The sequence below is a fragment of the Acromyrmex echinatior genome, chromosome 11, assembly GCF_024713525.1.
Source record: "Acromyrmex echinatior isolate Ae372 chromosome 11, ASM2471352v2, whole genome shotgun sequence".
NCBI lineage: Eukaryota > Metazoa > Arthropoda > Insecta > Hymenoptera > Formicidae > Acromyrmex > Acromyrmex echinatior.
This window is the reverse complement of record NC_141862.1, coordinates 7834550-7862389: the sequence shown is the minus strand read 5'-3', so window position 1 is coordinate 7862389 and position 27840 is coordinate 7834550. Positions and strand designations below refer to the sequence as shown.

General features: G+C 35.9%; 1 protein-coding gene across 2 annotated transcripts; it reads left to right on the top strand.

Annotated features, from left to right (window-relative positions):
• Window positions 1–375: 375 nt before the first annotated feature.
• SCAR (wiskott-Aldrich syndrome protein family member 3 SCAR) lies at window positions 376–27791 on the top strand. Of its 2 annotated transcripts, XM_087411245.1 has the most exons (9): window positions 376–750; window positions 19778–20118; window positions 20247–20400; window positions 20481–20595; window positions 20859–20891; window positions 21918–22216; window positions 22412–22722; window positions 22896–23315; window positions 23457–27791. In XM_087411245.1, the coding sequence occupies exons 2-9, from the start codon at window positions 19845–19847 to the stop codon at window positions 23636–23638; spliced, it is 1788 nt and encodes a 595-aa protein (XP_087267371.1). In that variant the 5' UTR covers window positions 376–750; window positions 19778–19844; the 3' UTR covers window positions 23639–27791. The 2 variants fall into 2 exon arrangements, with proteins under 2 accessions (XP_087267371.1, XP_087267372.1); XM_087411246.1 differs by lacking the exon at window positions 20859–20891 and having other exon boundaries at window positions 377–750.
• The last annotated feature ends 49 nt before the right edge of the window (window positions 27792–27840 follow it).

Here is a 27840-nt window from a genome sequence, read left to right as displayed (position 1 = left end):
AACAAAAAACCGAAAATAAGAAGCAAAAAGACAAGATGTAAAAAATAACAAAAGGCAAGAAACAGGAAACAAAAAGCACGTGTAGAATAGGCTTAAGAGCTTAGGGGCTCCGCACAATAAAAGGAATAGGGAACAGAAAACAGAGAATAAGAATTTCAACCTATCAGAAACTATATTCCACAAAACATGATTTCTGAGAATGAAATTCTCATTCTCTGTTATCTTCAAAAGAAACAAGAAATATACGTAGCAAAAAATACAATTACAAACTCCTATTGTGTTTGCGGGATCACAAGAACGTTAGTTAAAATTAGGCATGATTCAAATATTGCGCGCCGCCGTGGGAGACGATCGCGGCGCCGCCTGGCGGGGTCCGGCGAAGTTTGAGCCGCGGCCCCGGCGGAGCGACGTAGCGAGGAAGCGAGCGAGTGAGCGAGCGGAGCGTGCGAATGCTCTGTTGCTGCTGCCGCTGCTGCTGCGTGCCAACTGTGTCTACGTGCAACGCCATTTTCTGTGCCCGCGGGTGAACTAGTCGACTCGCGTTAGTTCATTCGTTTGTTCATTCGAACGATCGGTCGATCGGCAACGTCTCGGGCGACGTTTGCCCCACGTTGATCTCAGCCGCTTCGTCTCTCGGCGAGGACTCTCGCCCGTTCTGCTCGTTTAACTTCTGCCCGTCTGTGTTAACTCGGCTTCTCCGCCCGGGATATGCACGGACACGCGGCGGACAGCCGTGCGACGGATACGATGGTGAGTGGCGAGTCGTGCGTGAGTGTTGTACGCGAGTGAGAGAGACGGAGGCAAAGCGAGGATTAATTGAGAACGACGGTAATGGCAGAGCAGGATCCGGAGTTCCGTGTGTTCCTGTTGCGACGTCTTGTCAGTCGGTCTTTTTTCCCGTGCTTCGTCATTGCGCGGCTGCGATAACGGAATCTCGCGGAGGCCCCAGGCCTATAAAACGAAGTCGCAGCGTCGAGGAAAGACAGCGGTATCGCCACCGCCGTCGCCACCGCCGCCGCTCGATGGGCGGCGGTTTCCTGGGGGGTGGAGGGAGGGAGCGGCACATGGCTGTCGTCGCCGCGTAGAGCATGGGGCGCCGGCTGTCCGTGCAGGGGGTGGCCCTCCCTCGAGAAGTATTATTCTCTCGCTCTGTCTCTCTCTCTCTCTTTTACACGGAACAAGCGTTTCTACCAAAGCCTTGCGTCTTTTTCCCTCTCGTCGTCCAAACGACAAGAGGGAACGCTATTGTCTTTCCGTTGACGACGTTGACAGTGCGATGCCGATTGTCGAATGTCACTGTTATACTCGTAAGAGGGTAATTATTCACCCCTCGCGTCATTCGTGAGATAAGGATCCGGTGCTACCATGAGATTGATTGAGTAATGTGTTAGTTGATTTGTAGCTCCATTTTGGAGATGGTCTTTTAACAAGTTTCTCTTTGCAAGTCATGGAGACTCTTGCTTGAAATCTCTTTTAATTCTTCATCCCTGTTTCAATATAAAAAATAACATCAAATTTATATTTTAATTAATTAATTTGTCATTGTTAGTTTTGTCTTTTTTAAATTAAGAATGTTGAGAGAACAAATTTATGATGATCTGATACGATCGTAAGATTGATTAAGTAATGTATTAGAGTTGATTTATAGCTCCATTTTGGAGGCCTTTTAACAACCCCCGTTTCGTGGAAATGTCTCGACTCTCCTTTGAACTTCTATTTCACTAGAAAATAATAATCCTCGACTACAGCTGTGAAAATCTGCGCATAAATTCTGAAGTTTTATTTGAAGTACGGAATGCAAGTGAACCTCGATTTTACAGCGATTGGAGAAGGATTTAAGGTGCAGATACAACAGAAGGAACAAAGAATAAAGACTAAGATTTCTCTCTCTTAACTTCAGATACTGTGTTCTGATGTGTAGGTTGAAATTATCTGTTCCTTATTCTTTATTCCTTCTATTGTGTCTGTACCCTAAAAGTTTTTTACAATTTAAGCCTTCATAGTATCAATCATACAGATTGTACAATCGTCCAAAAATTTTCACATTAGATCCAAATGACCTTTTATTATACAGTCAAGGGGTTAATTTCGTCATTGTTAGTTTTGTCATTTTATTGTCGAAATTAATATTGTGAATGGAAAACACAGTTTATGTGACGAACGAAGTAGTCGTCATCGATATTCGTTGATTTTGTAATCGACAATCCTGTCGTTTCCGTCACTTCACGTCACTTACGGGAACGACGTTTCGCGCGTGACACCCAGTAGAAAAAACGTGAATCATTAACTGCGAATGAATATTAATCAAAGGATATTATTCACGTAAGGATATTATTATATAATAGTAGTATGTATAGAAAAAAAAATTTACTCGATTAAATGTTTATTTTACTAAATTAATTTAGTTTGCCTCTATCTCTTTTATTAGCGAATGATGCATGTATTTATTTCATCGAAAGAAATAAAATCTAAATTAATTTAGTGAACTAAATAACTTTTTTTCTTAGTATATATATATATATATATATATATATATTGTATATAATTATCTGTTTTATCGTACGATTGTTTTATTCTAAGAGATCTATTGTATCTTACGATATTTAATTAATAAGATAACACTTATCATTGTGCGTATTATAGTAGATTCGATCTTTGTGTCATAATATTGAGTTAGATTGATATTACGTTCGTTGTACATACAACAAACTTTTGTACAACAAACTTTTCAAGTCTATTGATTTATTATGCGGGCTATAAAATAGAAAGAGAACTCATCTCTCCTGCAGCCAATTAATAATGCTTGAAAAATTTGTCGTACAACAAATGTAATATCAGCCCTCTCTCTCTCTCTCTCTCTTTCTCTTTCTGTACGGATCTGAAATTTTTTTAGGAAAGACTTTGAACCTGCACGTGCACGTTTACCTGCATATTCGCGTGTATTGCATGCACGGGAAACGTGGAAAATAGCGGGGAAAAACTTGAACGTGGGAAATTGCAGAGTCCGGAGGTATGTTTCGCGATGGAGCGAACCGAAGGAAGGGTCGGTGCTAAGTACTGAGAGTATCACACGATGTATATAAATCAACGATCGTTCAAAAATAATTTGCGTGTGAAATGAATGCAAAGCCGTGCGATACAAGCACTGCAAAGTTTTGCTAAAATATCTAAAAGTTTAGCCAGATCTAAAAATAATTTTGTTGAACCATCAAAACAATTACATCGATTGCTCAAACTTTTTATAACATTGTTCATTATGCTTGAGATTCTTACCTAATTATTTTAATGATCTAATGAAATTTTTTTCAGATTTGTAGCTACCTAAATTTTTAGATATTTCGGCAAAATTGTTCTTTCCATGAGGTATTTCGATTCTCGATTGCATCAATATCTCGATGTGAACGAATTATTGCAAAGTATTCTTTAATTTCTCGCAATTTAACTCTGTCATTATTAATATTATTATTAATCCTCCGTGATCCAACATTTTTTTCACTACTTTCATACTCCAATCGGGTCACCGATGTCTGATTTTATTTTTCAAAAGGTTTTTAGGTTCTAAAAAAAATCTGAAAAAAATTCTGGCACACTTTTAAACATTCAAGAATACTCTTTCAATATTCAAGAATCTAATCCGAAACGCTTTTCACTTTTTGTGTCTGAATTTAAGGCAGAATAATTTAAACTTGAAAATTCAATTGGATCTTTAAATTTCCAGTTGGATCATAGAGGGTTAATATCACTCTTGTCATTATTAATATCGAATATGTAACAAAGAAGAAAGGCTCGAAGAAATAATCCTTTACTCAAAATAAACCAATGCGAGCCAACACAAGTTAATCGTATGCAAAAAATATATTAATAAAATAAAAATATTAACGTTTTGACTTTTAATTTGGATCATCTTCAGTATAGTACAAATCAATAAATATTTCTTTCCAATAAGACCAGATTGTTGAGATGAATATCACATCAGAAAAGAGAAGGACAGAGAGAGAGAGAGAGAGAGAGAGAGAGAGAGAGAGAGAGAGAACATCGTATATATTATTATCATTATTAATATTTAATCTCTAATTTTTTTAGTCGGCAACGAGGATACCATCAGACTTGATTGCACTAATTAACCTTTAAAGGGCGGAGATCTATTTTAAAAATCTGACAGATTCGAGCTTTCTCTTAAGTAAGATTTATAATTCATTTGATATTTCTTGTAAAATTGACACTGTAGAGTCACTATATAGCTTTTCCATCTTATAAAGGTGTTAATATTATTTAATATCTTTCCTTTAAATTTCCTATTTTTAATTTGTTAGAATCTGGTAATGTATATTAATCATATTGTAATTGATAATTATCGTACTTAGTACTTGGACCTCAAGAATGAAAATTGATATTTATTGAAAGCTCGAATCGCCTGCAAATGTAAAGTGAGAACGCTTCTGCACTCGATGCACCAGTGGCACGATCTCAAAGAGCTATAGTCCATTTGACCTTTCCTACATTAATTTATTAACGAACCATTAGATCGCGGTTGCTGCGGGTGTGCACGCATTTTACATACGCATATGCGTGCACGCAGCGTTATCGATTGACGACTGTTAATATACCAAGTCATCATGTCTTTTTCTTACTGTTTAGACCTGAGTTCTCTATCGATTCTCAATTCGAACATATGGCGAACATTTCATCGGGCCATGGCATCCAAAAAAACAGTAAAGAAATCAACATGCTGGATTTTATATTGCTTACGTTATGGTCTTACGATTTCTGTTATGATTGGTTAATTCGATTGTTGCTTATGATTTACCTCTCAAGTTTATATGCCATTGTCCTAATTTGACAAATTTCGAAATTTCATTAAACTTTGAAATTTTGATGTTGCTAGAAAGAAGAGATATATATATATATCTCTCTCTCTTTCTAATAACTTTGAACTTTCAAACACAATTTATAAAGCTCTACTCCGTTTCCACTAATGTTGATTAACTTTAATCTTGATTCAACTTACTCTTCATCTTTTCCTAATCTTTAGAACTAGAAAAGATAAAGAGAGATAAAATTGAATCGAGATTAATCTAAAGGTGGAAATACGATTAGAGATTGAAAGTCTTGGAAACCTTGAAATTCTAGAATTATCAAACATTCAATTACTCTTGATTTTCTTTTTTTAATTCGAAGCTGCAGAAGCTTAGAATTGTTTAGAGTTTCTATAGGAATTCAGAATTCTTAAAGTTCTGAAACTTTACTAGTTGGTCTCGAGATCTTTGTGACCCAATTGGATCCGCATTTACCCTCTCGGTTCTGTTGACATTCTCAATGTAGCCTGAGGGAGAATGCGAGCAGCAAGTCCGACCCTCTTATTTCGTTCCCGGTTATTCGGCTAATCTTGGATCATCTTCCGGTGGATCTCCTTCAGTTACTGTTACCAACCCAATTTTATCTGAACCGATAGGCAAATCGAGTTACATAGTATCGAATTCTTGATAATGTAACAAAGTTATCTCGCGCTACCTTTTTTACATCGAATTTATTTTTCGGTGTAACAGTACTCTTTACGATTTTATAATTATTCTATTATTTTCCTAAAACATGCAACAGTCATCGCCAGAATATCGTTGCTTTGTAGACATTTAAATACTAAATACTGCCGTTCACTCTCCAGATCTCCGCTGGCTGTTACCTTGAACGGGGTCGACCACGTGCCGTTGTCGTGTAACGTAAATACATATGGCATTTTATCTCTCGCGAAATTTCTGCAAATGCAATTGCGAGATTATGCAATCCCACGTTAACGACAGACTCACGCGCGTAATTCTGTCACGTACGATGTTGCGTCTTGTATACTTAATACCTTTAGATTGCTCCATTTTGTGCCACGGAGTCTTCGGTTTTCTTTCGAGTGACAAGAAACTAAAATGAGAAAATAGTTAGGAAATGTACAGCGTTAGGAAATGTTTGAATTTTATCCAACAAATTAAAAATAATTTGAAGAATAGGTATTAAATAATATTAATTAATGCAAACGAATTCGACATTTTGCTGCCGACTAAAAAAAAATTTGGGGCAATATTATTAACAATAATTAAATTGAATTACGTAAGATTGAAGGATAAACTTTCACTTTAAAGCATTGTATATACGAAACCATCGATACCGCGATGATATCAGGGTATTTTTAATGCATCCCTATTTGGTACGAACCCAAGAAGCTCCCGCGTGACGGAAAAAGACGCGCGATGCAAAATCGATAGTTCAGCCTTTATGGTGCTCACGGTTCGACGAGGCTCGTGGGAAATCGCTGTGGAATCGTAGAGGGTACGTAGGAGGGTATCGTCGACGCCGAGACTGGTGTCTTTGCTTCTTTGCTTTTAAAAGTTGCCAGAAACGCGCGATTACGTCTCTTACGCAATAGTCCTACACGCAATAATACCTGACCGCATTTCTGACCACGCATCAGGGAGGGAATCAACGAGAAACTGGGTTATTATATACATATTTCTAGTCGTGCCGACTCGAAACTGGCACGAATGACGTCGCATTATCGAGGTCAATATTCTTTTAGACTTAAATAGAGTCTCAGTGCACGTGAAAAACTTGTTCTCGTTTGGAAAAATCGCGTATCGCGTGTAAATAGAAATCCTTTAATGTCTATTTCTATCAGTGTGGATTAATTTTAATCTCGGTTCAACTACTCTTTTTCTAATTCTTAGAAGACGAGAAAAAGCAAGTTAAATTAAGAGATTAAAGTTAATTTACACCGATAAAAATAAACATAATAGACGAAATTCAATAATACGCTGAAAAAAATTTATTCAATCTTAATACATATTTCTCTGAACATTACTAAACATAAGTAAACACTTACTACTAAAATTGGTACTATAAGATACTAAATTGTAGGTCAAAAAACTTTGAACCTTTCTCTATCAATAAAGTGAAGGTTAACTTGCATTCTGTGCTTCAGACAGGACACTTTAGAACATACATTTAAATGTGATAGGTTTTTGTAGTCACATAGTTAAGAATAAATTATTATCTTAAGATTTAAACTTAAGTTTAAGTCGCTTAAATTTCTTTTTAATTTAATTCTTCTATTTATATAACAATCTGGACTCTTTAAATTTTTAGCTTGATGCTTCGCTGTATAAGGACGATTGATATATTACATCGCGTGCGAGCGACAAAGATCGGCCCCTTCGGACTTCGTTCAGCGACTCAGTTTGACTCGGGACTGTCGTCGACGAGGTCGGATTCGTTTATAGGAATTACTGCAGATAATATCGCCGTTGATCCGGCTTTAAACCGCGACTGGCGACGACTTAGTTTATTACAACGAGCCGTTTATTCACGCGCATCGTACTCCGCGAGCTCAGTGCTTTTGATTGACAAGCAATCTGCTTTCGTGTAATCTGTACTTCTCGAACGCATCTACATGCTTCAGCTGTGTATACAAGTGCGACGTGTATACAAGTGCGGTTTGATCTTCCCTCGCCATTAATCGTACTTATCGTATCAGTGTCTTTTAGCTTCTGAATTACTTATTGCTATCAATGGAATAATAAAATAATTCTGTACCTTTTAAAGAGGACTTGACGAATACAAAAACATTTAATATTTAAAGGAAATTTTATTTGTAGGTTTTGAGACTAATATGAGTGTACAATTTTTTTTTAATTTACCTTTTAATTTACTCGAAGAATTAGATAAATGTAAGAAACTAATTTTTTCATTTCCTTCAGGAAGCCATTCAACTACATGATTATGGTTTTATCGCAAATTTTATATGGTTGCGGTTTAATCCGTGTTTGTATGAAGACCTATGTAATTAAGCTTACTGAAAGAGAGAACGAGCTTTATGAAAGAGAGAATGAGAGAGGGAGGGGGGGGGGGAAGTCCGCGTGCTCGTGGAAACTAGGCTAGGAAATGCCGCATTCGTTGACACTGTTACAGTTATTGATATTGATCAATAAGCGTATTTCAATCCGCACTTAACTGAACATCCTGATTGGGAATGAAAAGAAAACTGCGTGCTAATTTTAACTATCCTTAGATAAGATTATTTTTTCGCTTCATTATTTTTCTCGGTTGAATTCAAAGTATTTCAACAATATTTCTGATGCTTTTCGAAAAATATACAAAATTCTTTTTTTTTTTTTTTAAATTTAATAAAAGCGCTTTAAAATAATTTTGTATAGTCATTTAGCACTAACGAGATAGGAGATATTTTTTATGTCTCAGGTTATATCGCCGCTTTTATGCCTCAGATATATTTTTTATGCCTCTTCTTTGATTTTTTTTTTATTCTTCATCTATCGTTCAAGAAAGTGTATGTATTTGAGAGCGGTATATAGATGTGAGTGTCCATAGTATATTGAACTCGAGTCCGTTCACTAAGCTCTGTGTGGACCCAGTCACCTTTGCGGAAAAAATTCCTCTGAAAAATGCAAAAGTTTTTCATTGAATTTATTTGTCTTTTTATTATTGATCACAACCAGGGTAACAATTGTGTAATTTTGTTCTTAAGATAGAAAAAGTGAAAATTTTTTTTGTATTCATGTGTGTACATATCATAAAAATTTTCACTTTTCATGTTTCTGCTCTAAAGAAAAAATTACCCAGGACTTTAATTTGCAAGTGTAACTCGCACTCTTTCTCGCAGTTAGGATAATTAAAACAGAGCTGTGTGCGTTTGTTTGGTTCACGATATCGCGTAAATGATAACGCGTGTCCACAGAACGGACGCTACTCATGACTAAAGAAAATGCGATTTATTGTAAACTCCGCCAATTTGTGATTCATAATATCAACAAGAAGGATATTTCGATCGCAAATATTAAATCATGAGATAAACAGATTATGGCATTTATCACTTGACAAATTGACACAATAGCAATTAGTAACACACCTCAACTTTCTTTCATGATGTTTGCAAATTAATAAAAACTTTAGCGGTAATAAATATTAATAATCATTGATAAATAATAACTTTAAAAGACAAATTAAAAAGAGTCAAGGTTTAAATGAAATTATGGTAGAATCAGATGATAGCCAATTTGATAAGGAAGACAAAATGTTTCTTTATTTCATGTAATTCTTTATGATTCTTGATTATAAATTTCGCAAATATCCCGATTCTTCTGACATTTATGGCACCTGTAGATATTGCTGAATCATTAAAAGCTCAATTAACGCGGGAGCTTAATTATCACTTAAAAACCAGGAAAGAGAGTTTGATGGTGACAGAGATTCAATCAAGTTTCGATCCTGTCGCTCTCGTTGTGTAGGCGTTCACTGACGCTCCGTCATTCTATATAGTCTTTATCGTTATCAGTGAACGCCCCACACTGAAAAAAATATTAAATTTTAATAAATGTTTGAATAGTTGTAAGTAAAAATATTTACTAAATGCAAACACATATTTATTTGATACTAAAAACTATTAATTTGATTTAACTTATCATTTCTTATTGAGTAAATATTTATTTATTGTAAGTAAATATTTACGTTAAAGAAATATTATTAAGATTTAATAAATTTTTTTCAGTGCATGAAGAAGGAACGGCGTTGATTTTAAACGCGTGTACACTCTCGCTGATTTATCGACGTCGCGGTCAATCGTTAACAATCAATTATGCTAATTACTAATATGTGACTCAAGAGACGCGGTGGTCAAGTATACTTTTCTTGAAGTATATCTTTATGAGCTGCTGCAGTATATTTTTTACAATGATATAACAGTGATACACGTAAATGCACTTGATGCATAATAAATATTTATCTTTGAATAGAGACATTGATTTCTCTTCTTAGGAAAATCACTTCTTCTGAGTATCTCGAACTCTCGCGAATTGGAAACGGGTGCGTAGACCTAAGCTCGTACTTGAGAATCTAGAAAACAAGCGATTGTACGAGTGCTACACTATATAGTTAAGTTAATTCCGTACCAGCACTGTGGTGCACTGACCTTTGGCACGTACGGTTTGAGTTCTGCAGTTCTTTGGAGGCCTCCAAAGTTTTCGACGTAAATATTTCATATATAAATATTCGAGTTCGGGAAAGAAAGGAAGATAACCGTCTCGATGGCATCGTTTACAAAGTCATTGTCTCCGCTCTCTCGTCCAATTTACCGTTCTAATCTACAAAAGCCGCCTCTCTATTCGTGAAAGAGGATTAAATCTGTCCGCGGAGATGCGCATCTGCCGTGCTGCGAAATGGACTTGCATATACGCTTCCACTCACGTATACGCACACACAAATATAATACACGCGACTAGTAAGACCGGGATGCATCCGAGGTCGACGTCTCCGCAGTCACCATGACGAATGTTACTCGATACTTTGTGCCACTGTCCACTCGTGATCGAGCTTTTTGTTCCCCGAGATCCTCTCTCTGATCCTCCCTTCCTTAAGATCTCTTCGCCTCTTCTGGCAATCAGTCTCGTTCGAAGAGCACTTTTATATGTCTGTAGACCGCGATTTTCCCGTCAAGTACAATCCCAATCACACCAATTTTTTTTTATAAAAAATCCAAGAGTTATAAAATAACAAAATTTCAAAGTTTTAAAATATCAGAATTTTATTTAACTCAGTTCAATCTAGTCTCAATATATATCTATAGTATTAAAGCAATAAAGGAGTAAACGGTCTATGAAATTTATCGACGATAATCAGGATCTGCACTGAGAAAAATCTGATCTGGTTGGATTAATTGGAATTCTAGTTGAAAATAAATTCAGTAGAATTTTAATTGAAATAACCGGAATTCTGATTGATATATAATCAGAATCTTCTGGTTCGTTCATTTTCAATCAGACATTTTTCTCAGTGTGTAAGCAAATGCAGGTTCTTTAAGATTAGAAATCTCATAAATAATATATTAAAAATCTCTACTTTATTATCATTAAAAATATGTAATTAATGTGTGCAAACTGTATACTATACATTGTTAATATCTGTAATCAGATGTTGGAAACTCCTGTTAATAACGTTAGAAGAGCTACAAATAAAAACTAAAAAAAGAACAACAATTTAACGAGCATGTTATACTTATACATGGAAACTTTTATGAACTACTAAGATGGATTAACTACTAAGGTGGAGATTTGCGGATGTAGTATAAGCAACTGCTATTAACTCGGTGAACGAGTTTCTCACTAACGTGCTTCTTACTTTTGAAAATTATTTTTTTTTTAATGCCAGAACAAGGTTAACTAACCGGTTCTCGACATTCGATTCCCTCGATCGAACACGCCGATTTCCAACGCGCGACGTAGTTTACGATATCACGTGTGACAGAAATACATATTGCGTGAAAGAGAAGCAACCGGAAGTTCATACTTATCGAATGAGGGATACTTCAATCCTTATTTGCCTCGCAGATCCTTCAATTCGTACATCCTTAAATCTGTAACTGACTTTTTATAATTCTTTGTATTCATAATTTAATAGACGTTAGATTTCATGAGCTTCCTGTTTAATAAATTTTTATATATCTATAAACTTTACATTAATAATTTCTTAGATTTCTAGATTTTTTAATGGATTCTTGGTATCGCAAGATATTGATTATGTTTCTTATTCTATTCTGGGCGCATAAATTTTATATCTTGCAATTCCGAAAACGACAAAGTGTATTCACGAAACGTATGAATGTTGAGTATGACATCACCCACTTTAATATCCGGGGGTTGTAGTTCCACTATCGAGGAACTGATGCGTTGCACCCCCGACACTCGTTCTCCGTTGATTTAGTTCAGGGCGAGGGTCGACAAAAATATCCTCAGGGTTCTTTATCCAATGAACGTAGGGCATAGTTACTTCAACGCGACAAGGCTCATAGTCGTTGGCGCTTGATTTCATGAAACATAAAAAAATTTGAAAAAAATCCGAGGAGGAAGAAAACATAATTAAACTGCAAGGATTCGCATCATGATTTTCGTTTGTCAGTGTTTCGGAACACCCTGTATAAATCATCTGCTTTCACTCGACGGTATGTTGAGCGTGATATCGAGAGCGTGAAATTCGAGGCGCGTTAAATCGAGATTCGGCGCAAACCGATCGTTAATTGTCGACGCTGAGCAAATCGATCCTCTGCATTCGCTGTCTTGCTCGCGCACGAGACATATTGATCAAGCTGTTAAGTCGACAAGGAATATATAAAAGCGAACCTATCATGAGCCGCTTCGAACGGAATCGAGCTTGATTTTATCAGGCAAAACTAGATCGCTTATTGGTCGTTGCACAACTGCAATATCGTATAGATTTAAAGTGAGAGAGAGAGAGAGAGAGAGAGAGAGAGAAAAGAGAGAGAGAGAGAGAGAGAGAGAGAGAGAGAGAGAGAGAGAGAGAGAGAGAGAGAAGTGAAAAATTAGAGATCCTACAAAGAAAAAAATTATGTTAAACATTTAAAAAACTATAAATAATTTATTGTGAAAAATATCTCAGCCGGTATTTAAACCCGGATGTCCCGAATTCTCTGTGGGCGTCCTTCAAATTTGACTATCGAGGGTTCGACAATATTTATCGCAATAATTAGTCATTTTTCAGAGAGACATATATAATAAATATTACAATAATAATTCGAAATTAGACCGATAAGAATAAATCAATTAATTAAGAGAAATAATTCATAGATTATTTTTCTCTTAATTAATTGATTTATTCTCGTTGGTCTAATTTCGAATTATTATTACAATTAAAAATAATTTTGTTGATTTACATAATGAAACAAATATACCATGTGTTCTTGTTTTAATAAAATGTTATTTGTTTTACCATCATTGAATTAATAAAAAATTGACCAAGATTATTTTCATTTAGACTGTTATTGGTTCATACTATTAATATTGTTATACATAATTTTTTTCCTTATATAGTTCAATTTTTGAAAGCTTTCTCTGAAAAAAGTCGAGATGGAGATTTTTGAATTTATATAAATATGTAGTGAATTTCCAGGGAGTCTTGTGTTTCATGGCAGTAAATCATTTATAAGATTTTAGGGACTGAACATGAATCTTTAGAGAACCTTTTTAAGATGTCATTAAAGAATCTAAAAATTTTCATTGCAAGACTGACAAATCCTAAAATAAAAAAACTTTTGAAAACCAAGATGACATCGAAAACCAAGGAATCTCTGAGTCTCCTCATTGGAATTAAATAACAAGTTTGGCAGATTTCACCATATCTATGTGAGGGAAACGAGCTTTCCGAGTGGAAGCTACAACCTACAAGCTACAACTACGGCATGTCGACACTTTTTTTCTGTCAAACGACGTAAATGTCACTAATGAGAAATGAGAGCCTTTCCAAGGTGCCCACGTGCCTTCTCAAGCTTGTTCATGGTGCGTTAACTCGAGCTCTGCTTCAGGCCTAGTTAGATTTAATCCGAACTGAAGAGAAGTGGTTCCAAACATATCCCGCGATAAAAATCGTTGGTCCACTTTAACATAGTTAAAAAAAAAAAAATACTAAAAAAGTATGAAATGTTGCGAATATTTATAGCCGATAGATACTATATCTGTTCAAATGTTACATTGTGACAAACGAGCGTCGCATAATGAGAGTAGAAATATTTTTATCGTAATGTCGCAAATGTAGAGTGAGTTTTGGCGGTCACTGCACCTCCATCAGTTGCGTGGCGTATACAAAATACAAGATAGTGATGGTGTCTACACACAGCAAGCAGGATATAAATATCTCTCGACCAGGCAATCTCCGAGAGCAGCGCCATAGCTTTTCAGCACGTTGCTCCCGTAACGCATAAACGTCGATATAATTTATTCAACCTGTCGTTTTAGTGATCTCAACGACTCACATCCTTCCCTTATCAGTGACCCGAATACGAACCCTCTCTCTTTCCTCTGCCGTCTCTTTTTGCCAAGTTCCCACGCTTTAATTGGTCGCGCGTACCTAATAATCCGCCTACATTCGATGGAAATTATTTTATAAATAACAAAACGGATGTATGGTTTTTAAATTATCAGGGTTGTTGAAAATAAATTTCTAAAGAGATTACGAAATTAGAGGAAACACAATATTTGTGGTGTGTCGCGGATGATATACTTAAACTAAATCTGTAAATAACTTTTTGTTTTCTCTATGTTATTAATAAAAGCAACGCCGATCGATCGACGAACGATTTGCATTTCATTTAAAAAATTACAACCTTTAATATAATCTTGAGAGACAAGGAATGGCATTTCGCAGATGGAAGATGGAATCTCAGATGCACGTGTCTCGCGATTGCAAAATCGCTGCACGTCGTGGCATTAGCATAAACTCTTTGTTGTCGGCGACGATGCCTAAGTCGGATTACGCCATTCGATCGCTCGATATCGTCTCGATTCTAATGCGTCGGTATGCGCTTCTCCTTGGTAAACATACTGAACGACTGAAATGACGCGGAGATTTCTCGCAGACTGTTCCACACTGCGCGAGATTTTATGAAGTGACGGTGTAAATAATAGTGCGAGACGAAAATAGAAACTAGGAAAAATAATAGCAGGAAATAAAAGCAGCAATTATCATTTTTCTTTTATATTATAGTTAGTAATTTTATACACTTATTTTATAAACAAATATATAAAGTGAGGCTCGAAAGAATCTATCAGTGAAAAAAGTCCATCAGAGCCTACATCGGCTGTTCGAATGCACAGAAAATTCTTTATTTTCGTGTAAATGTTTCAACTTGAAATTTGCATTATTTATGTAATTCCGATTTATATTTTATATTGATAAGACCTGAATTGGGATCGAAACGTATATTTTATTCGTTTTGTTACATTTCACACGAAAATAAAGAATTTTCTGTGCATCCGAACAGCTGATGTAGGCTCTGATGGGCTTTTTTACATTTTTCACCGATTTATTTTATAAATTGATATTATTTTTGACGTTAAATATTCATCGTTTTTAAGAAAATTTCCTGAAAAAAGGTGAGGATAACTTTGTGATGATAAATTAAAGGGCAACTCTTTTCCTTCGCGCACGAGGCAAGCGGGAAGGGAGCGAGTGATAGATCTCAGAGAGATATCTGTTAAAGTTACAGAATATTGCATCGATTCGTGCGCAGGGAGTAGTGACCTTGTACTTCTTGCGTACACGAACTTGTTTTATGCGTGACCATATGGTCGACATGTGCATTCTCTTCTGCTCTAACAGTCGCACGTGTGCACCAGGATGCAACCGCGAACGAGTGTGAATAATCGGTGGAATCAGCGCCGCGTCTTGGCACTTGTCGTTTACCATTGTCGAGCGAATTTAAAACAGATTGAGCAATTCGGTTTATTTTATTACAAGCCATTGAAAAACTCCTTCGACAATTTATTGGCATTACAGATAGACACTTACTGTGTGTTGCGAGGATATTTACCAGACCGTGACGACTCTAAAAGCTACACGTGATTCATGCGCGATTTTTTTAAGAGATGTAAAGAAATTTCTTCTTTGAGCTGATGAGCTTTCCATGGAAAAATATGGATTACTTTTACTATTTAAATAATTTTTTATTTTTTTACATGTGTAGTCATTGATAAAATAAATTTTAAAACTTAATAAAAAGAAGAGCATAAAATCACAGCACAAGATATTCTCTTTGTGATGTTTAATATATAATTACATTAATAAATAATTTAGACGTTTCGGCCACAATCTGGCCATCTTCAGTAAACATTACAAATATTCATAAAATACAAAATTTATATAAATCTGACATTGACCGATGAATTTAATGTCAGATTTATGTAAATTTTGTATTTTATGGATATTTGTAATTTTTATTAAATTATTTATTAATGTAATTATATATTAAACATCAAATATAAACCACATTTGTTATAATTATATAAATTTTAAAACACAATTCAGGAACAAGATCTTGAATGAAATTCGCGATGAAAATCTCGAACCATTACATTTTTTTGGCTGAATTAGTATACACTTGTTGTATATATATATAGTGTTACATCATGATTATATAAAATTACCTATATCACTGTGTATAATTATAGATTATGTAGATTATGTATATTTAAAATTTTTTTGTTACAACTGATGATTATTCATAACTGATGATCATTTATAAGTTTAAACAATCTTATTTATTTAGTTTAAAGAATCTCACCCAAGGACTTGAGTGTACAACGTATCGCATCAATTATTATAGAATTAAAATGAAACAGATATATTTAAAGTTTGACGAAAACAGGATAGAAAGTTTTAGTGCAGTACAGTGCAGCGACAAAGAAAACAAACGTATTATTTATTTCGACTTCCCTAGCAAGAGTCAAATTTGTTGTTCGACACTTCGAACGATGATATCGCGATATAGTTAATGTCGCTGTAGATACAGTCGCGATTGAATGCAACTCTGAAATAGATGCATCGCGGATGACCGACGGACACGTTGCGAGGAGCTAGTAAGTCTTTCCGGTTTCTACTCGCCAAGTGGTGGTGGTGATGGTAGCATCAGCAGCGAGTACTCGATAAGTCCTACCATGGCGTAGTAGTGACCTTTCAGCCTCAGGATACTGCTTTATACCTTATCCATGGCAAGTCCAGCGTGTTTGCGGTTTCATTCACAACGAGACGCACGCGAGAATCTCCTCGGCCGCACTCGATTCCTCGATTCCTATTAGCGCACGAATGCTTAAGTTTAACAGACTGATACCTATCTGAATGCCATAAGCACTGGTTTGCATTAGTAAGCAAGCAAGCAAGCAAGCAAGCAAGCAAGCAAGCAGGAAGCATTTAAATGCACGTCGATACGGTGAACTGATACGGAGATAAAATATATTATAATAGCTTTCCACAGATATATTCGGTATCGATATATGTCAGCGATATCATCGAAATAATTTTTAACTTTGACGTTAGTTTAATCGAAACGAATTTATAATACATATATTAATATTTTAACATATAATTGCAACTTTCTAATTGCACATCGGGAAGCCGTTTGAATCAGCGATAAATTTGATAATCGCAATTACGCAACTACAACTCGCTGGTTACGGAGATTGCGTTTCGCGTTTTTTACATTGTGTATCTGCATGTATAATCCGGAAATAGTTATTTTTCGCGAGATATTATTATACTTCAATATTCCATATAATATTTTGTAACGCTGAACGAATTAGTTGTTATGCAATTTTATCATATGGTCTGGTTTTTTTCGATTCGACGGTCGCGAAATGAATCGTATTATTAATCCCGCTCTGTCTGGTTTATGTTCCACGGCTAAATGACTGTTTGACTGCGTGGGAGCCGTAATGAAATACAGATACATCGACATGACAAGGGGTAAAGACTATGGTGACTCACGGTCGTGCCTACATGGTCGATTGATCTGCACCAGTAGAATCGACCGTGGCATTATATTGTTTTCGATATCACCTATTGCGAGATTTATAAATAACGTAACAGTTTTAAATGGCTTATAGTCTTTTATTGAATTATTATTATTCTTTTTCTTTAATGAATTATTATTCTCGGATATTATTTCCGAATGAATTATTATTATCGGAGTTTCAAGATGACATGTCAATGACTTTTACAATTGTGTTTGAATAAAAGTGTTATTATAAGTGTAATACAGTTACATCTGTAATTTTTTAAATATTGAGATTCAACACAGCGTAATTTTTTCATGATTGATAAATAAATTTGATATAGGAATTAATAATGAGATGCGAAAGAGAGAAAAATAAGTGGGTTGTACTTGGACTACTTTCAAAAGGATATTATTAGCTGTTGTAGGAAGTGTTTTCCAGTTCTCTTCTTCGCAGGTGCAACATCCGGTATAGCTCTATTCGCTCGTTTTATGGCAGCTAATTGCTAATAGGAGGTACAATAGCGATATGCATGTTGCCGCGACTTTGTCGTCACCGTTAAAGTCATCGTGTTTGGTCACGGTCATATTCTTGACCCTGATAGATAGTTCAAACGATGTTTGTTGATGGCCATTATATCGATATTATGTCGGCGTTGCCTGCTGCATTACTTCGTCATTCTGAAAGTAGAACTCATAAAAAAATAAACCTCACTTTGATTTCACGAAATCAGGAAGGATATATCAATAAGCAATTATGAAATATAATTATTACATATATAAATGAGATTCTTTAAACTTAAAATTTATAAAACTTAAAATAATTTGACGTAATTATTATTATAGTTGTAACACAAATAAATAGCTCTTAAATCTAATTTTTTTTAATAATCACGTGTAATTTAATTTAATGACGAATTAATAATCGATTACATCACGTATCGGCAGAAAAATTGCATTTATGTTACTCGCAGACTCGCGGCCGGAAAAAAAACAGTGACCAATACAGTCACCTTGCTAATAGCAGTCAGCATGCGATAAGATATTATCGTTATCACTTGTGACCGCGATTACGTAATGTGTGTGTAGCGTTGTGTATGCGAAATCCATCGCACAACGTACACTTATGAGAATCGTGGAAAATTATGATGAACCAACAAGATAAGAGAAAAAAATAAACGATAAGAATTGATAAGAATTTTTCAAATTAAATTTCATGTATTTCATGTATTTATGACTATATCTAAGATTTGGGTAATTCTCGTAATTTATTTCACTCAATCTCTCCCGCTGTTTGCATATTGCCGGATGTAACAAGGGTTGGGTCAAAGGGATGTCCCTAGATAGATCAAACATTCATCTTGTTAGGGGCTCTGCCCTCGGAATTTGAAGCCACGAGTGCTTCACATTATTGAACTTTTCTCTATAATTATTCGTGAATATCACACCTTGAATAATTCAAATTTATGCAGAAAAAAATTTATCTGGTTCTCAAACGCATTTGAAACGATATTATTACGAATGCAATAAAATCTCGTTGGATTATTCGAAATTAATGGATATTGTTGATGAAAATATTACTGCTATATTTTTGAAAATGTGTGGTCTGACAATGAAATTCTCGGACTGTAGCAATACAAAAGTACAGACATATCAGATAACAAAATGTTATATTTTATCTTTTAAAGTAATCTTCTTTGATACATAGCTTCGAAACTTATTTTGAAGTCATTTTCCTTTATTCCATATAGTTGGAATGTTATTCAGAATATTTGTCATATTCCTTTAAATATTCCTCGACATCGAAAATATTTATCTTTTATCATATTTTTTGCACTTTGAGAATAGCATGAAATCCAAAAGGATCAAATTCCGATGAATAAAGTGGGTGACTAATCTCAATAACAACTCCTTTCTCTGTTTCGCTGTTTTACGATATTATTCCCTTGTACAGGAACGTTGTTATGCAATTTTCTTGGTATGCTCTAACTCTCTCGGATTTTGTGCTGTTCCCAAAGTGCAAAAACATTATAAAAGGTAAACTTTTTCAGAGAGAAGAATATGACAAGTGCTCTAAAAATAGCATTTCAACTATAAACTTTAAAAGATGTTTCAAGGTTTTGTATCAAAGATGCATAAAGCATAAGCATGTCACAAAGGACTTACTTTGAAAAATAAAATATAACATTTTATATAAGGTGTTTGTTTTTTCTATTGGTGTAGTCTAAAAACTTTGTGTTATACTTTTTTTTTTAAATAATATATTTATTATTATTACATTTATGTTATTTTATTGATATACAAAATTTTTTGAAATATTTCTTATATCATAAAGTTACAGCTACCTAAGCGGTACATGTAATTATTATCGAATTATATTTAGATTCTGGTAATTTGTCGAAGATATTTGGGCTTTGATAATGGATTTTTGATGATAATCGATGATTTTAGGTCTCGAGAGAGCGGTGAGTGAATTACTGCGAAGAGGAATCAGGAGGTACAAGCCGGCAAGTTGAAAATGCCACTTCCGAAGCGATTGGTGGAGCCTGTGCACGTAGCACGTGGTACCATCCCTGAGGACTTCCCGCTGCCATCGGAACTCGAGGCAGCTACCAATGGCACCTTGGCCAACACTATCAGACAACTATCTAGCCTATCGAGGCACGCCGAGGATCTCTTCGGCGAGCTGGCGAGAGAAGCGCACGGATTGAGTGATCGAGCGAATTCCCTGCAGGCTAGGATAGATCGTTTGGCCGTCAAAGTCACCCAATTGGATAGTAATGTAGAGGAAGGTACGTGCTTGTTTCAATTCGCGCAGCTAACTGTGATACGAAATAATTAAAATAAAAGAGAAAGATAATAAAGTTATGAAGGTGAAGATTTAAATGATGTTTAGAATTTCTTCTTATTTTCTGTGCAGTCTCATTGCAAGATATACACATGAGGAAAGCCTTCAAGAGTTCCGTGGTGTTTGATCAGCAAGTCGTCTCTAGGGACACCATGCCGACGGCAATGCTCGAAACGTATCACCAATGTGACACGCCACCGCCCCTAGATAAGCTTAATATTTACAGGTAATTAGCGGCGTCAGTTAATTTTCATCTATTTAAATAGTTTAATGTGGTAATAACTGAGACATTAATTATTACTTCAGGGAGGATGGCAAGGACGGTTTGAAGTTCTACACAGATCCAAATTACTTCTTTGATCTGTGGAGTCAGGAAATGCTCAAAGACACGGAAAAGAAACTACATGATCGAGGAAAGAAGGTAGGAATTCTTGCAGGATAATGCATTCAAAAATGCATCTCGATAACCACTATATTATTTAACATCCGTATTGTCTCATTATATTGTATCAGTATACTGTATCATTTTCTGAATCTTTTTATGAATCAATCAAATTTAATTGATCCTTGATCTTTGAAGTTATCGAGGTGCGCGAATTTATAGACCAAAATAGATTCTTATGATTATTTAACCTGTCTAATACTGCGATTCTAACTATTGAATTACTGTCCCCTTCGTTGTAGAGCGAGTCTGAATATGCCGAACCGTTCAGAGAGGCAAGTCGATGGTTTGGATCTTTGTAGTTTCTTTTTAATCTCTCTTATCCCTCTTACGAAACATCCAATAGTATTTCAGTGAATCGATCGAACGCCACTTCACTCTCATCACATAATCACCCTCTTTGTGGTTTTTCTTTCATTAACCGACCTTTTTGCGCGCTGATATAGAGACTGATGCTAGATGCTCGCTTTCTCGAAGTTGTAGTTATGCTAATAGCCACGTTTTCTCAGTGGCGACATGTCACTTTGCGTAGATCGAATACGAATAGACTTCCTTGTCGAAACCTAAGTTTGTCGACTTTCTTGATGACGAGATCGAGAAGAAAGGGAGCAAAGATTCCATCTACGCAGGGCCTGATCTTGACTCGAAGTCCTTCCTATCCTTTCCGAAAACTGAGTTGTGTTTTTTGATACTCGAAACAAATCTCTCACACCTACCGTCATTTTGTGGATCACTTATGTAATGTTGTTCTTTGCAATTTTCATGCAAGTTTTGAATGTACTTTTTAGAAATGCGTTATACTCATCATCCACTGATTCATCTTCGATCGACACCGATACCCTCACGATCTTAATCGTCTCATCGTTCATTTCAGGATTATCTCATCTCCACTTTACCATGTGTTACGTAGAAAATAAAAGTGTTGCCGTGAACAAAAGAATATTTCTCTTTTTTTCTCATGACGATGAATTGATTTTTGTTGCAAAATTAATAAGTGATAATTTTGTGAGGCTCCACTTTTATTTTTTTTTACACATATACATTTATGTCCTACTTAACTATTGATCCAGTAAATTCTGATTTGGTTTAGAAATGATATCGTTTTTAAATAACTTCAAAATAACTTCTTTTTTTATCCAATTGCAACTCTAAAATTTATTTAAAAAATGTCCCCAGTCACTGGATCAATCGTCGGGATGTTCTTGAATTAAACCGATTGTGCTTGACTTACATGCGATGCACCTTGTTCGTTGTCTCTTTCACGTCATGCATATTAAATCATATTTTTCTTCGCGAAACAGCCGCACAGGCCTCGGAATGAGGGTGGCGGTGGAGGTGGTGGCAGGCATAAGAAGCGTGTGAGGCAACCACATAATACGAGGGAACGACAACGGCAACTGGCCGTTGGCCATGGCGAATATATCATGCCAACGCAAGCGGTGCAGTACAGGGCGCCACACAATGTGCAGCCCGATGATGCGTTACTGGGAATGGTAATGACGGATCCCAGGCCACCTAGGCCCAACAGCATCGAATTGCGACGAAGCTACCCCCCAGAAGAGCAGCATCTGTACAGCCCGCCGTCTTCCGATCACTACAGGTGAAAATATTGACATGGCAATAATAATATAATTGATAATTCTAAATAATAGATATCAAAAATATATACTAATAATCAGAATACTTTTCATTCTGTGCTTCTACTTTATTTTCCTAATACTGTGGACTTCTTTTATGCTGTAGAATTTACAGATTTATGTCTTTACGCGTAATTAACAATTTTCTCTCGTTATAGGGGAACGAACTATATGACTCAGGGCTACGATGAGAATCCATACGGTTCGCATTACGCCTCTGGTCAGGCACCGATCGGTAGCGATGCGTATCAGAGTCCTGGTGGTCAGAGTACTCCGAGTCGGGGTGGCAGGTCACGGCCATCGCAGCCACCACCGGCGCCGCCGAGCAACGCTTCCAGCAATTCCACGCCCACAGTGGCATCCGCCAACAACACTCCAACTAGGGGAAGATCCATGAGCACCGGCAGGGATACCCTGCCGCCGCCACCTCCGCCACCAGGAGAAACCATGTCTCCTCCTTCCATGAACGGTACATTTGTTAACTATTATTTTTAATTTACAGCATAATTGTATTTGAGACACTATCTCTTCTCAACATATATAATAAAATAATTATTAATATATATTACAATTATTTTTAATTATTTTTAAAAGATAAGAAGTGTAACAACTTAATTGTACAACTTATTGTCAATATTTCAGGTTCCATACCACCGCACTTGCTAAACAGGAGCGGAAGTCGATCGGATAGTCCTCTACCAAGTCAACGTTCGACACCGACGCCACCGAACCATTCAGGCCAATTGGGTACGGATGAGACAGATCCAGCACCCCAGGATCTTCCACCACCTCCTCCCACTCCAGATCCTACTCCACCAAGACCCATCTCACCTCCATGTAACATCCCGCCACCTCCACCACCACCGCCTCCTCCACCGGTCGCTAATGGACCTACGGCGCCATTGCCGCTAACAAATGGCGATATCGCGAAGATGATTGCGACCAATCCGCCAAAACTAAAACCTCTGAAGAGCATTGTAGACGGCCAGCTAAGGAAACCGGTCAACCCGAATATCCCATTGGTCGACCCGCGAAATGATTTGCTCAAGGCGATTCGCGATGGTAAATTATACCTATATTTTATGATTTTTAAATAACTCAAAAAAGAATAAAGCTTAGAAGCATTTTGGAAAATCTTAGTTACCGAGTAATTCTACATTAATTGAAAGTAATATTATTTTATCCGAGACAATTATTTCTCAGGCATAAAACTACGCAAGGTAGAGAAGATTGAACAGAAAGAGGTGGAGCGCGTGAATGCACTCAATGACGTCGCATCCATTCTGGCGCGTCGCGTCGCCGTTGAGTTCAGTGACAGCGATTCGGCATCAGAAAGCGAATGCGATAGCGAAGGATGGGGCGAGCAGGAGAGTAATCTGGCGTGACCCAACTCTCTATCATCCGCTGCCGTTACTGCCTCTTAGAGAAACGACCGACGATTAATTCATTTTGATGCTTCGACGCCACCATAACGTTCTCCAGCGCTGTAGCGAGCCGATCTATTTCGTTTGTTTTCTCGTATCTCCGTGACCGATATCTCGTTTCCGAGGAATTACAAAACGTTCGCGCGCTTTAAACATTGTATTATATATTTAGAATTTACGAATTTCCAAGATAAAATCGAAGTAAATTCTGAATTATAAAAGCATAATTATATATAATATAATCCTCTTAACGGAAATTATTCGTTATGGAGATTTACAGGTAAAATCTTAATTTATTATCGCTCGCCAAACAAAGACATCGTAAACTTCATTAATGGAGATAATTGTTCGCACCTTTCATTGCATTATTAATACGAGAAAAATTGAAATGATACGGATATCATATTTTCTTGATGTCATTATCCTGTGTTAATCTTTTGTGTTAAGAAATTCATTTTGCAAAAAGAACATAAAATATTATTCGAAAACAATAGAAAATTAAACATTAGAAGTTAAATTTTTGAAAAAAGAATTCTTGAAAGACGTGTTTGAGTTTCGACAATTTTATAGGATCGTCAATTATGCTATCGTACTTTTGTCTCACAAGTTATTCTGCAATATTGACTTGACTGGTCAGCCAGTCGACAAAGCAATAGCATCGTTTAGTTTAATCACACTTAGAACTTTCTCGAAGACATGCTAATTGCGATCAATTTAATTACGAATGTAGTTTAGCCAAATCGCGATTCGAGTTTTGAGTGCAGCGAATGGAGCACTCGTGAGCTCGTAAGAAAAACACAATGCGAAGATCAAGCACTAGTTAATAGTGTAATTCGTAGATCCAAGTTATAGGATTTTCTGAAACGACAGGAAAATCCTAGAAGCAACTGACAGGTTGAACGCCATGTTTATAGTCTCCTTAAAATAGTACGCTTCAAATTAAAATATCTTCTGCATATTTCCGACTTGTATGGCCATCTCAAAGATCACAGTTTAGATATTAATATTGCGAATATTGATACGTATATAATATTATATACATATATATATATATATATATATATATATATATATATAAAATTTTATATGTTATCATTATATAATCATTGTATAAATTCATCCATTAAGAAAACATAAATTTCTATAAATTTATATGAATTTTGAGAATATAAGAAACACTAAATAAAAAGATGTTAAACTAATTATTAGATTTCTACGCGTAAGCTTGGTATTTATAAACGAGTTATATTATAATTCTGATAATAATGGTGTGTAAAAATGTTACGAGGCGTTCAAACTGTCGGCAAAAATATGCGCACACAGAGAAAGTGAACATCGACTTGCCAAAGTCGTGACACCAGGTAGAACCAGGTAGAACTTCCTTCCCGGCACATTCCATAACGATGCTGTACGATGATGCATGGCGATCGTTCACTCACACACATACACACGCAACACACATACATACACATAAATAAATAATATAAAGATAATAGTAATAATAATAATAATATATAAGCGTCTCTACTTACCCCATAGAGATGAGCGCTCCGCGTTAAAAGCGTACACTATCGACAGGATGACGCGAGTTAAACCAAAAGGCGCAGAGCTGGGTACTCTCGAACGAGACTGTAAGATAGAAACCTTAATATCGAAGCTCCTTTCGTATTCTTGTCGCGAGAGTCCTCCCGGAATTTTCTTATCCTTCGCCGTTTTCAAGTCGTAATCTTCCATGTTACGGTCGCTGATAGGAATACGCAAGACGATGCGAAAATAATCACGTTATTTTTGCGGATACATTGTATTTCTTCTATTTCCGCATTTCTCTTTTATCAAACCGTTTCATATGATATATTGTTGCATGCATCATTGCTGTATTATGCGATAAATATCTTCATTTTTTAAGAGAATCTTTTTTTTATGCTTAAATAGGATGATTACTTTCGCCACGTCGTGTCAAGAAACCAAAATACTTTGTTAAACATAGAACGGGATAAACGTGAGAGAGGATTAATATTTTTTAGCGTATTCATTAGCGTATAACTCGATGGGGAAGAAAACAAGAGAAAAGATGCGCATGCAATGCAATATATTGTTAACTGCGCAAGAACACAGTTGCCAATCGGAGGGTAAACGGGGAGGAAGAAATACGATTGTGATTTATTTTGCATCGATGTTGGCGAAACACGACGACGACGACGATTCTAGATAAGTCGGTACGTATATGTATATCTACATATATTTAAATATATATGTATATATATATATATGTATACACAGATAAATATATAATTATATATAAATATATATATATATATATTATAGAATATTATAAAAAAATATCGGTCGCGGTAATTTTACTGCAAAGTTTCACGGCGGTGGTGAGGAAGACGAGTGTTTTTTTCTCCGCTACCTCCGCTATTTCCTTGAGAGTAAGATCTGTAAATTTTCTTGTACGTACTACAAATCTTCTGTAAGTAATGCGAAAATGGGACGGGCGATTCTGTTGAACCAGGTAAATGGACACTCGAAAAGTTTGCTTAGAAGAACGTTGGACGAAGAAATTTCACCCGTGATTATTTTTTAAAATTTTCTTAGAAGATAGTAGTCGATTTTAAGTTTGTCAGAAAGTTTTTTTCTGTAAAGTTTGTGCTTTATACGTATATCTTTTTAATTTTATAAAGTTTAATTTGTATCACATTGTTCGATCGGCTCGAATCGAATAAGCATAATTACATAAAATGTATTGAGAGGGAAAATAATATGCGAATCATCGGCAATGACGTGTGTACATTTACGTGAGTGCTTTGAACGTGGGAGTTATAATTACAATATAACAATAATCAACGAGACTCGTTGAGACGGAAAGCGAAGTGCCCGACAGTCCGAGCTTAAGTTTAATTTATTTGGAATTGGACGAAGTAGAACAAGCGATTTAAAAATAATAAGGAAGATCGCGCACGCGATTTCCATAGGCTAATCAAATCAACTTTGATTTCTGATTTAGATAAATCTAATATTATTCCTGTACAGCGATCAACTTCCTCGTGAGAGCCAGAAGCATTTCACGAACAAATTGTACTCATTACATTATTCATTTCACAATCGCGGAAGTAATTCGATAATGACAGGAGTGGGATGATATCGTTTAGCTTCCTAGATAAATTGTACTTCACGTCAGAGATGCTACTTTTTGTTTGAATAATTCTTATTTTGCGTACAGGATGCGCCAAATGCTCTATTTAAAAAAAAAAAGATAGAACTTTTATTTCTTATATATTTTTTCAATATTTTTGGATCACAAAATTTGTCAGAATATTACCACTTTCACGAAGATGTTGGCGCATCCAGTATACGCGCAAATAGCGCGCAGCGGATTCTGTAATTCTTAATGACAGCGTCATTATCGTTACATTGTTATGTTGCGCAAGTATAATATATGATAAAAAAGACAACGTAACGATAATAATACTCGTTAAGAGTTACAGAAGCTTCGGTGCAGATCGAAACTAGACATAAGGACACTTAGACGTAAAGGATATTCTTAGCTATCTCGCCAATTTACGACACAGTATTTATCGGAGGTTTTTTTAGGGAGAAGAGAGAGGGAGGAAAGAGGGGAAAGGCGAAATGGGATTCTTTTTTTTTTAATGTAAGCTTTTCGATATCGTGCGAGTTTGTATATGAACGAAATAAATATAATTGTCATTCGTCTCAACCGCGCTTTCCGCAAGGGTTTCCCGTAAAAACTAAATTATTGTAAAGCCGTTGTGTACCTAATGTCCACGGGTATTCCAAAGCTTATGTAAAACTATGAAGTTATGAAGTGTATGCTCGTGATAAAAATATATATATTCGAGAAACGGTCGTCGGGATCGATCGGGATCGGTAATATCTGAGAGAGATGAGGGAAAGGAATCCTATAACGATTTGAAGACGGAGAACGGTCTGGGGGCTCAAATCGGTCTCCGGGACTCGCGAGAGAACCATCTAGGCTGCAAGAACGTCATTTACCCACACCGTTACAAATATACGATGGTATTATTAATAATAATAAATTTGTAGCAAATCTGTACAAAGCCAAATAAATCAAAAAAATTTCGTAAATCCTCCACTCCAGGTTTTCATTGTCGAAGAAAGTCACTTCCTTTGAATCGGCAGTG